The sequence below is a fragment of the Magallana gigas genome, chromosome 6 (assembly GCF_963853765.1).
Source record: "Magallana gigas chromosome 6, xbMagGiga1.1, whole genome shotgun sequence".
Taxonomy (NCBI): Eukaryota; Metazoa; Mollusca; class Bivalvia; order Ostreida; family Ostreidae; genus Magallana; species Magallana gigas.
The window spans coordinates 35,234,288-35,247,188 of NC_088858.1; the positions used below are offsets into that span (position 1 = coordinate 35,234,288).

A 12,901-nucleotide genomic window follows, 5' to 3' on the forward strand; every position below is an offset into this window, starting at 1 on the left:
TGTTTTTTGACAACATTTGCAACATTGTGTGCGAGGACTTGCGTAACTTTTGTGAAGTAAGTTGTTTTTTGACATTGTTTACAAATCGTGTCCTACTTTCGATTCTTCCCTTGTGTATTATTATATATATGTCATAAAGTGTAGAGCGGATACGATGCCCCTGTGCTTAAACGCCACAAAATGCATTGTAACAAATATATTTTTTAAAAATTATTTACGATAGTCGTTACTTTTCTATAACCCTAAAAACAAAACAGAGTGTATGTCATTAGTAGTGCTTTATTTAGTTGTCTATCTAATTCTATCACTTAATATAAAAAAACTACTTTCAATTTTACAATTTTGTATCATTAAAGGGCACGAAAGCAACGCCAAATGATAAAAAGTTTGTATACCCGATGATGCATACATTGTAACATATTTCATTGTGAAAATCCTAAAAATAATTCCTTAATTCAACAAATGCATGATAACCAGTTGTAGACACGTTATTCTCTTCAGAATCTATTTTTTAAAATTCAAATAATGGTAGTTATTTAACACATGACTTTTTATTTAGCATAATGATTTCTTTAACTTTCGAAATGATTGGATTCTTTTACGCAAATCTGACATAAAAATGATTAGATTAATTTCAAATGTATATCATACTCGACAGGCACAATTTGAGTTTAAACACTTGTTTTTGATATGCACATCCTAACATTTACAAATGCAGTATATATAAGAAAAATGTATCTGTCAATTTGTTATTATATCAAATAATTTTATAGAGATAAAACATAAAACGCATTGGTATTCCAAGAAAGGGAGGGTATTGACTTGGTTTACACTAAATGGGGATTTTTTCAGAGTAGATGTTACATTAAAAGTTTAAACTCATTTTCAGACTACTAAATACATAAGCTTTGATTTTTTTTCTTAGTTAAATAAACGTGCGTATTAAATTGTATATAAAAACTCAAGACGATTTTATGAGACAAAAATGTTAACCCAACCGACGCTAGTCTTTGATTCAGATTTTTTTTTTTGACCGAATATTCCGGAAAATTATTAGCTGAATACTCATGTCAAACTATATCTATACATTGTAAAGTAACAGAGTTTAGCATTAGACATAATATGCCCTATGCTATTAAGTTAAGTTCAATCAACAAAGAAACATTAACATAGTTTGTACTGGTGAAACAGTTAGGAAAATATTGTTTTGAATATTCGAAGTATATGTGATTTCAAAAAAGGTAACAGACATGTTTTATGAACCAAATTAAAACTTCTTAAGCAATCTCTTCTTCCAGGTATTCTATTCCGTTTTCTTTACATGTTTCCTTCAGGGCTAAAACATATTCATCCTTAATGAGTACAAACTCTAAGAATATCTTGGCCTTTTCTTTTCTTCCTTTGCTTTGGTCCATCAGAGAGGTGTAAACTTCGTTTGGAACATTCTCTATACGATTAACGGTGGTTTTAATTAATTCAGTGTCTATTTCATCAAGAAGAGCTTCTTGATGTTTTTTAATCCGGCATCTCACAGGACCTATTAAATGAATTTCATAAAATACGTAAGACACTTATTTTTTTAAATCCGAAACATGACAAATAAACTATTAAGCTACTTACCCAAGTTTGCTGCTTCGGGCACTTCTTTTGATGAAACGATTATTTCCTTCAACAGTGTTATTACCATTTCTTGATCTTCCGTTGGCAAATGTAGGCATATTTTTAAGAAATAATTGGCTCTTTCTCTCCTGTTCTCAAATGTCTCCATCTTTTTCATAGTTTTAGAGTCCAAAAATGAAATGTTGCTATTTGTTATTAGAGATATTGGTTCAAGATTCTCTACCAAGGAGTTTTTATTTCTTTGCATAAAGTTTTCAAAACTTGAATTCTCCCTCGCAACTAAAACAAAAACAAAAAATGCATATAAATGAAGGATAATTTTTTACTAACTATTGAACTGGTTAACAATAATATCAATTAATATGCTGATGATTGACTTAATGGTAATGATATCTTTAAAATATAAATACATATATATTAGTACCCTTTTCTTTTGACTCCGATTGGGCTGTTCTTACATAAATCTCATTTCCTTCTAAAGGTATTCCGGTCCTTTCAACAATATTTGATCCCAGAGTCCTCACATTTTCTTCAAGTCTATGAACATCATTTGTTTCGCAGCGCAGATGTACATGTATAAATTTTGATCCATTTACGGCTTTTGCTTCAATCAAAAGAAATAAACAAAAAAATATAGATCTATGATAGCGGTAAGATAAATTTAAAAACAAATTTAAATTCATTTGAAAGTAAATATTAACAATTGTTTTAATTGATTTATCGCCTATCTATAAGGAATCTAATAATTTTACCAATGTTGATGACTGTCTCAACTTTTTCAACTTTTTTTTGTGATGCATCTATTTGTCCATCGTCGGTTTCGATATATTTTAGAAAAGTTTTCACATCTGCTTTTTTCATCATGAATGTAACAACAATCGGTTCACTTTGCAAAGCCGTCATTATGATTTGACCAGGGTGCACTTTAATTGATTTTGCTAACCAATATCTGATATCCTGCACGTGCTCAGACATGTGTGATCCTAAATCAGTCATCATAAGCTGGAATTTTAAGTGTTGATTCTGCCCACCTTTAGAAAACGTACCATTAAAGTTACTAATAGAATGATAAAAATAAGTAAATAGAATTGATTAAGTCAATGAAATAAATTTCATTTAAAAGAATAAATAATTGAAACATATGGCTTACATGCAATGACATTTGTTTGGAAACATTCCAGATTAAATATATGTCCAGCTGAAAACTTCTGACATTGTTCGACTAGCTGATGATCTTCGCATTTCTCAAAGATCCATTCAAGAAAAATCATGTTATATTGGAGTTTAAACGTATCCGACAATTTTTTCAGCAATCTAGTTGTATTCATTTTCCAAACACACTCCTGGTCCATGAGGTCTTGAAAGAAAAAAGAGGCCCATAGGCCAGTTTGATCACCATCAACAATACACTGTACCTCTAAATCCTTTAAAAATATCATCGCATATCCCCGACCAAAGTAGATCATGTTGTAAAAATTATCTAAACCTTTTCACGATAGTTTACTTAAAACTTACAAAACAAATCATAGCCCCTATTCATTCCATAAGTTTTGATTAACTAAATTTTCTTCAAAAGTCAAAACATTCGTTGTTATCTTTTTTGTCTTCAGAGGAGTAAATTCATCTTATTCCAAGCAAACATTTTCAAACATTGCGTGCTCAAATTTTCGCCCTCCATGGAAGGAGATCGATACCATTCATTTTCTTAAGTTGGATAGCTTTTAGCTAAATAGTGCTAGTGAGAAACAGATTTAAAATGGCATCGCAAAAAACAATGACGACTACAAATACGAAGAAGGTACAGTTTCTTTCAATATTTGCCCGAAAGTTCAAAAGTTGTTCAAATCTCAATACACATATATCATCTGAAACATGTTTGTATGTAATAACCAAGTAATGCAATTTCATATTTTTTCGAAGAGAGAAATGTGTCCGCAGCCGTCTCCCACAACGAAATTAATATATCTTATGTAATATCACATGATAAAGTTATAATGTGAGTTTCATTGTGGACGACAGCTGCGTACATAATTACCTATCTAAAAACACTTAGGAACTGGTGTCTTCTGCTCCGTTTTATGATAATTACAGGAAAATGCACTGTTTATGATGTCTTAATTAACCTCTTGAAAGTCTTTTCAACTAACTATTTATAGATTCTTAATTTTTTTTACATTCTTGTGTAAATAAACGTTACATTTCAATTGTTTGTATCTTAAAAATCACTCTAAAACAGGGACAGTTATGACTGAAACTGTAACTTGTTCTCTATTAACAAATTTTGATTAGAAATATTTTATTGTGAACTACACTGAAGATCAGCATGGTGTCATTTCTAATATCAATTTTATGTAAATGATTATTTTGCTATCAAGGATATGATAGTCAAGTACTTTCTAAATAAATCATACCCTGCAAAAAAGTTTTCATTGTGTGTAAAGTGTCGTCGGTAATACTGCCACCAATTTTCTCTAAGAAAGCGTGGAATTCTTGAAATCCTTCTACAGTCTTTTCTTCGATCATATCTTAAATTTCAATATAAAACATTTTCACGTAAAAGGGACAGAAATGTTATATAATAAAATATATTTCTTTTATTTATTCAATTTTAAAAATTGTACGAATACATATTAAATCATCGACATTAAAATGTTGTTGTTTTTTTCCATTTCGTATAATTATGCGTGAAACGTAATACAATTTGATTCTAAGTGTGACATTGTAGCGTAATTGTTCAAAATACCTTCTTTTTGGCAATATTCATCGCAGTTTGTTGTTGTTGTATCTGGGACATTTTGGTCTACAAAATACAAAAGAATATGATATAGAAATGATAGATATGATCACGCCCGACCTTAATATACATCTACATTTCATAATATTTAAAGTATGATTCCTTTGGACTAATAATCAGGTATTGTACGAATAAGTGTTAAATAGTATACATATAATGTCATTATAACCCCCCCCCCAAAAAAAAAATTAAAACTTAAACCCCGCCCCCCCCCCCAAACAAAGTTGGGAGGTATATAGAATAACCTTGTCCGTTTGTCTGTGCAAATTTTGTGTCCGGTCCACATCTTTCTAATGTAGAAACATTGGAGGTTCTTACTTCACATAAAGATTGTTTATGACCTGAAGGTGTTTCACGATTTTGACCCAAGGTCATTCGGGCAAGGTCAAAGTCACTGGCAGGAAAAGTGCAAAATTCCTGTCTGGTCAATATCTTTCTTATAGAAAAACATTGAAAGTTCTTAATTTACACAAAGATTGCTTATGACCTGAAAGTGTGCCTTGGCATTGACTTAAGGTCATTCGGACAAGTTCAAAATCATTGTTTAATAAATGCTTAATTCCTGTCTGTGTCATTTCTTGTATTAATAAGAATGATTAGATGGTTTAATTGGACACAAAATTTCCTTGTTTCAGGCGAAATAGAATCAACTGTTAGATTCTCATCCCCGCCCGTTTGTCTAGAAAAAATAATTGTGGAGAAAAAAATCGGGCTCGGTATACAAAAAAAATTTCAAACATGACATTTGACATGTAGATTATCGTTTGATTCCAGTCACGTTTGTTATCATATGGTTACAATTTTACAAATGTCTTCATGCAAGTTGAAATAAAATGGAATTTAAAGAATAGAAATTTGTTTGTGTACTCATATTAGCATGACATTTTTTTAAAAAGCTGTTGTTACTGATAAAAAATGGACAGTTTAATAAATAGCATCCATAATTGTCTATAATACAAAAATACTTGAGGTATGATTTTTTCTTAGCAGGGGTATCAATTGTGAGCTTGCTCACAGTACCTATAGTTTTCATTTCTTATAACTATGAAAACCACAGTTTCTCCCAAACATTTTGTAATTTGCGTAATTGATGCGTATTGAATTATACGTTACACATTTAATTCATTTAATTCCTAGTGTTATAACTTACAAAGACACTGGAAATTGTAACGATTCAAAATACCTTCTGTTTGGTAAGATGCATTGCAGTTTGTTCTATTGTTTGTTATATCGGGGATGTTTTGACCTACGAATACAAAACTTATCAGATAAGTTATTGATCATTTTGATTTTTGATTCTGGTCCAATATGCGAGAGTTAACAAAAGTTTTATCTTACTTATTACATAATATCCTACTAAATGTTTGTAATTTTAAATCGAGATACCTATGTTATCAATCGGTAGTAAGGGCGTCGACTCTTCTCTCTCTTCGACCTTCTTACTAAAATAGACTAAAAAAAGAAATCCTGAGTTATTTATAAGAAAGAAAAAACATGTTTTACAGTGACAGTTCAAAGTATTAAAAGAGTAGGACTTCACCCGAGCCACGGATTTAAACCCTCAGATTTTATTGAATATATTGGCACAAAATGACTACTTGAAAAATTCCGCTATAGTTATCTGTTATCTATGGTGGCATATCTCTGCCCCTTGTGTGCAAATTATTTTTCAATAAAATATGTCGACATGCAAGATGAATATGTTGACATGCAAGATAATTATGTCAACATGCAACATAACTATGTTGACATGCAAGAAAACTGCAATCAGATAAGAATTATACAAAGTCTCAAAAATTCTCAAATATCGCCGAACTGTGACATCCAAGATGCTAGATGTACCTTTTTATGTCGACATGCAACTTATTTATGTTAACATGCAAAATAAATATGCTGACATGCAACTTATTTATGTTGACATGCGAGATAAATATGTTGACATGCAACTTATTTATGTTGACATGCGAGATAAATATGTTGACATGCAACTTATAAATTGTATGTAAACATAACTAAGTTGCATGTCGACATTAATATGTTGCATGTCAACATATTTATCTTGCATGTTAACATAACTAAGTTGCATGTCGACATAAATAAGTTGCATGTTAACATAAATAATTGCATGTTGACATAAATAGGTAGCGTATCTAGCATCTTGAATGTCACATGTTGGCGATATTTGAGATTTTTTATAACTCTTATTTGATTGCAGTTTTCTTGCATGTCAACATAGTTATGTTGCATGTTGACATAACTATCTTGCATGTCAACATATGTATCTTGCATGTCCATATAATTAAAAGAAAAATAACTTGCACACAAGGGGCCGAGATATGCCACCATAGTTATCTAGCTTGTCTTTGAAAACAAATCACTCTATATTTGACATGGTAAACTAAGATTACAGCGAATACTCATATTCGCTTTAAGCATGATGCTGAAAAATATCAGATGCTGTCATAATATCAACCTCAAAAATCAATATTCAATAGCAAGTGGAGTCGTTTTTCAACTGTAGAAAACCATTCAAAACTTGTATTTCTATGACTTCCTTCACGTTGTAAAATGAACACCCGTAGAATAATGAATTGAAAAAAAACTGGGGTCATTTTTCTACGATAGATTAAAAAAAAACCCGGTCTTGTCAATTAAAATAAGAGAAAAATGATTCCCGAGGAATGAGCTTTTTTGGGGAAGGGGGGTTTCGTTTTCTGAGTATGACAAATATAAACTGCTCCGAAGAGCAATGAAAGAAGTTAATAATAGTTACTTTCAATATTTTTACAGATGTTTCACTAAAATCACAAACGTAATAAATTCATTTGATAAAACCACAATCCACTTATTCAATTCAGACTCATTTTACCTAGCTTTCTATTTCAAAGCGAGTTAGTTCGCTGTTAGGAGCGAAGACATTATTATGTTGAGTAAAATTGATATAGTATTCTCGTTTTTGTGGAATATTGAACTTATACTAAGAAGTACATGTACAGTGGAGCCTCACTTATCCGGACACTTTTGTCCCCAGGCCAAATCGTCCGGATAGGTGAAGCGTCCGGATATCTGAATTGTGATATTTACCTTTAATATTTATGGAAACATAACTCATAAATTAATAATACAATTAAATTTGATAGCCATAAGCACTCCAAAAAAAGTTTAGTTTTTTTTTTAAATTAACAAAACAAAATATTGTTAAAAACATTATTTAAGGTATGTTTTTTCCACAGGAAACCAAGCACTACATTCTACAAGGCAACACATGTACATGTACATAACAATCACTGTATTAAACCGATAATTTTATTACATTCGCATAACAAAGCGAAGAGAAGAATGTCGGTGTTCCACTTTACGCTGACAAATCTTTTTCTTCAAGCTAGCGGTGATCGCAAATCTCGCTCTCTTGGCCGGTGGTGTTGACATGTTTGAAGCTGCTCAACATTTGATGTTTGAAAATGGGTGAAAATCTGTATATATTCCCTTATTGATAATTGTCCAAGCTATTTTTTCATTGACAGAACTTACCCAAGCTAATTTTACGTATCCATCTTTATATAGAGTTAATTGCACCCAAGCGATATTTACAAGTAGCGTGAACACTCATCCACGCCATGTTTGGCATAAATTATTATTACACTGTTAATTGAACACACGCTATAAAATTAATGTCGATACCCTGAACATCCCAAGCGGTCTATCGTAAACAGAACTCAAATTATCAAATATTTCATTTCAATTACGTTTTAAAATGAATAGGCGTACGAACGATCTAATCACACTACGATTAATAGAATTTTAATTCAATCAATAGATGACTTTTTTAAACACAAATTATACAATTTTCATGACATTTTTAATCCAACAATAACAGTTCATATGTTAAATGGCGACAATTAAACATGTCGCATCCATGGTTATCGTAATATCCTCGGGCGAGTACATAGCGTGACACAGGTGACCCCGATTACCGGACGGAGGCATTGTTTAAAACCAACAACCAGTGTCATATGTTTTTACACCAATTTGCACTTGCGAAAAAAAAACTTTTGTGCCCCCGAACACTTAAATGTGACCGTCCGGTTAAATGAGGTAAAATTTAAAGGAAAACTGTATTATGTGGTAAAATTTGACCGTCCGGATCCGGAACGCGGAATTCCGGATAAACAAGACAAATTATTGTGTAAAAATTCCGTTCCCAATAAAAATCGACCGGAAAGTGAAGCGTCCGGATATCTGGCGTCCGGATATCTGAGGCTCCACTGTATATAAGTCTGTAAAAATTAAATACTGAGCATTGTACAAACAAACAGAGTGCAAAGTAACTAGAATAAACAATGATGCTTATACTTGTTTTTAGCTCACCTGAGCTGAAAGCTAAAGTGAGCTATTCTGATCACATTTTGTCCCTCGTCCGTCTGTCCGTCCGTCTGTAAACTTTTTACATTTTGAACTTTTTATCTAAAACCGCTTGGCGAATTTCAACCAAATTTTGCAAAAAAGCATCATTATGGAAAGGCATATATCAATTGCAGAAATGAAAGACATCTTCATTCAAAGCAAAAAAAACTTCAAAAATGTAGGAAAAGGGTGGTGCATTTTTAAAGATCTTCTTCTCAAGAACTACTGAGTCAAATTCAACGTAATTTAGCATAAATAATCCTTATGGAAAGGAAAATATAAATTGCAAAAACTATGGGCTAATTCTGTTTCAAATTTAATTATTACGCAAATAATAATAAAAAAAGGCGTGTTTCAATCAGTTTATAGCTTCGGGTTTGTTATTCCATACCAGTCTTGGTAAAATGGATAGGCAAACCCGGGCCGCCGGGCCAAATAAAAGCTGGGTCAGATCGACGATTTACGGCGATAATAATCAACCGATGTCATTGAAATTTTTAGGATTTGTTACAGACCGGTATATTTGTAATCGCTGTAAATATTGATAGACAATAATGCGTATTTTGGAATTCTATTGACGATTGTTGATTTCTAAGTTGGTAAAATGGGTAGGCAAACCCGGGTCGACATTTAACGGGTTTGTGGACCAATTAAAGACGAAACTTAATAATTCATGATCATGTTCAATTCCATACTTCTAAAACGAGGCAGCCATGACGTTTGATAAACGGGTCGATCTGACAAAGATGAATTTGTTTGTTATGCAACAGTTCGCGTGCGAAGGGAATCATTGAAACATGCAAAATACTTTGGTGCCAAGTTTGTGAAGTAAATTGAGATTAAATATTTCAATGCGGTAACAGTTTTCACATATTTGTTAGCTTGTTTTGATTTTCGTTTCGTTTTCATTATTTATACTTTGTAACCTGGGAACTATCGCCTGTATTGTGTAATTTTTACAATCAAACAGAGACTTCGGTAAATCAGACAGTTGACTGTTTACCTGCACAAATTAAGCAAAATCTGATGTATTAACAAAGTACTAAAATATAATTCATTCTATCGGTAATTCAGTATGATCTTTTGCGTAATGATTGTTTAATGCAATGTGGTTTTTTTTAGATGCTCAGCATTTTCTCGACTTAATTCAGTTTAAACAGAGTTTAATATCGCTGACAGAAATGTGAAGGTATATATATATATGATTCATTTTGAAAAATGAATTGTGCTCTTTATTTGTTTTAGTACATGTTTCTTATGTTTAATTGTTTACAATTTCTATTTACTAACCATATTTGAGTGTTAAGCTTCGAATTATAAGCAAGATACAGAGCTTTGCTCACAATTCTATGTTTGTACACGGATATAAGACCATTTTTTCTATTTCAAATGCAGTATAGGAAATACCAAGTTAAAAATCTTAGACTGAATGTAATAAACTCATGTGAACAAAATATGACTCAAAAATAGCAGAATTGTGAGCTCTGTATCTTGCTTATAATTCTACGATTGCAGCTGAAATTTTAGTTGATCATTAGAAATGATCATAGTAAAAAATCTTAAGCTGAATTTTCTGACACCTTTCTGTTACGGGGGTAAAGGCATTTTCGCTATTCCAAAAAATATACAGCGGAAAATTATCCTGGTTTGTAGCAATTTGTTATTTCTTAATAAAGATGAAAATAATGGGTTGGCCTTAGTAAAATAGAGTGATATGCCTGTGAATACATTGATTTTTATAGCTCTTTAACATGTCACATGACAACATCTTTCATTCCAGTGTATTCATCAATCAAGTGTGAGTAAAGTTATAAAAGTCACACTAGTTTACGCCAGGTAAACAACAGTTGTTTAATTATAATGGGGAAGACAAATTAAATATTTAAATGTTTTTAATTTGAGGAATTGAGCGCATTGAGGTACAGTTTTCTTCTTCACATTTTCACATTTTTTAATAAAATAAAATAACTATTATAATATATATATATATACATGTATATATATATATATATATATATATATATATATATATATATATATATATATATATATATATATATATATATATATATATATATATATATATATATATGTTTTAAATAAATTGACTAGTAAGAAGTTGAGGAAGAAAATGTAATGGGGAGAAGGGGGGGGGGGCAGACCGAAAATATAGGGAATTCGACTATAAGTTAACAGTGTACCCCTAACAAATATTTAGTTTTATATCTTGCATAGGATTTTCTTATTTTCGGTAAAAATAGTATTCCATAAAGGTACAATGTCAAAGATTTCGTATGTGCAAAAAAAGTGTAAAAATCGAATACTTTACAATATTTTTTTTTTTTGTTATTCTACCGAGGGGCCATAAAGCACAATATCTTTTTAACGCCCATTTAAAGTCATTGTTGCTCAGGTGAGCGATGTGGCCCCTTGTTTTTTAATCATATATTTACATGTACATCCATCAAGTATGATTTCCAGTATTTCTTATGGAAATTGATTGTAAAATGTATATTTATCATGATAATTTCGTGCAGTCTAAAATTGTCATAGGTTGCTGAAGGTTTTTACCAATCGATAAACGAGGCGTGCAGTTTTCGTTCCTGCTGGTGTCTACAGAACTATGAATGTACAATCAATTTCCGTAAAAATTAAGGAAGTCATACTTAGTCGATGCTGATATAACTGTGTGACTTACAAGAGTGTACCGAGGACACATTAGGCATAAAACACGAAATGATATGCTATTAAATTGACTATGAGGCACTTAGACAACTCCTTTATAATATGATATAGATTAATACAGACAGGAGTCATTTTTCTACACGAGTCAGTGTTTTTCATATGTAACGAGGCAAAAACTAACCTATGTAAATTTTTCTCTGCTAAAATATTTAATGCTTTTTACAGCTAGTGGGTCATTATACGTTCAAAAAACAGCCCCGGGTAATTATTCTACGGGGGTCATAATTCTTCTTGATATGGTCAATTTAATAACGCTGCAGTCTATATTTTACGTTCGAGAAAAACAAAATCAAAATACAGACTGCAGTAACATTTTAATATATTAACTGCGATTATATTCTAATAAATTTACCAAGTGACGATATCTAGATATAATTAGAGGGACTTCACAAACGCTGTTTTGTTCTTCTCTCTTGCCACTTAAATTTACATCTTTTCATAGCTTGCATATTGATAGAAACACAATTACCTGTATGTGCAAAATCTGATAAATCGGATATGGTGTGTTGTTAATATACAATTATAGCCTTTTGATGAGACCTTCGTCCTTGATCGATATACTCTTATACTTATATTTTCTTCTCTCAACTTAAGGTTTGATAACCTTAATCTAATAATGCACCGTTCTGTATGTCTACTCAATAAAACCTAATATTTACATTCTACTGTGTTTTTCATTAATTTCCGTGGTGTTTAAATGCCTCTAAATGCATCACCTATTCACTGCGCATAGATTTACGAGTAATTTACAAAATGTACATACGTAGTTCTCAAACAGTGATTTCTATGTTATTGGTTTAAAAATGCATATCATGAATGTTGTCAAAACATCATGTTTTATAATTATATAACAAAAAAGTTAACTTTATTGAAAAAAAAAACAACATTTCAAGAGTTATTTATCATGGATTATATTTTCATGCTCGTCGATCTCATCTCAACAGTCTATGTGAAAACCAGTTTAAATCGGTTTTACAAAACAGCTGTTATTGCTGTTACTTAATCACTCCCTCCGTGATCTGCACTTTGTATCGATTTATTTAAGTTAACAATTGATTTCATCAGTGGGGGAATGTAAATATAAGCATATTTCGCTGAATTACGAAAGAAATATATAAAAAGTTTTTATTACAAAAAACCAAGTGTTTTTAAGCTAGCCAAACTTTTAAGTGTTAACAATACAAAGGAACTCAATAATTTAGGAAAATATTTGTCTAGCGCTTCCAAAATGAGAGCGCAGTATTGTAATAATACTACAGTTTAAGCTACTTATCATACATTTATGTCCATTCATTTCTTAAGATATGTACATGATTATATTGTCTTAATATGTCCACT

The 12,901-nt window shown here is 31.2% G+C and overlaps 1 protein-coding gene across 7 annotated transcripts in view; it reads right to left on the minus strand.

Moving 5' to 3' along the window:
• Positions 1–265: 265 nt before the first annotated feature.
• LOC105322773 (uncharacterized) overlaps positions 266–12,901 on the minus strand; it is a 38,725-nt gene continuing 26,089 nt past the window's right edge. For 4 of the 7 annotated variants that reach the window (XM_066088339.1, XM_066088341.1, XM_066088338.1 and 1 more), the window contains exons 11-19: positions 5,801–5,866; positions 5,598–5,660; positions 4,364–4,420; positions 4,032–4,145; positions 2,771–2,977; positions 2,373–2,651; positions 2,045–2,224; positions 1,621–1,899; positions 266–1,537 (exon numbers count right to left, since the gene is read on the minus strand). In XM_066088339.1, the coding sequence (XP_065944411.1) occupies positions 1,278–1,537; positions 1,621–1,899; positions 2,045–2,224; positions 2,373–2,651; positions 2,771–2,977; positions 4,032–4,145; positions 4,364–4,420; positions 5,598–5,660; positions 5,801–5,866 (1,505 nt within the window). In that variant the 3' untranslated portion in view covers positions 266–1,277. The remainder of the gene's footprint in view (positions 1,538–1,620; positions 1,900–2,044; positions 2,225–2,372; positions 2,652–2,770; positions 2,978–4,031; positions 4,146–4,363; positions 4,421–5,597; positions 5,661–5,800; positions 5,867–12,901) is intronic. The other 3 variants (XM_066088344.1, XM_066088343.1, XM_066088342.1) reach the window with 2 other exon arrangements.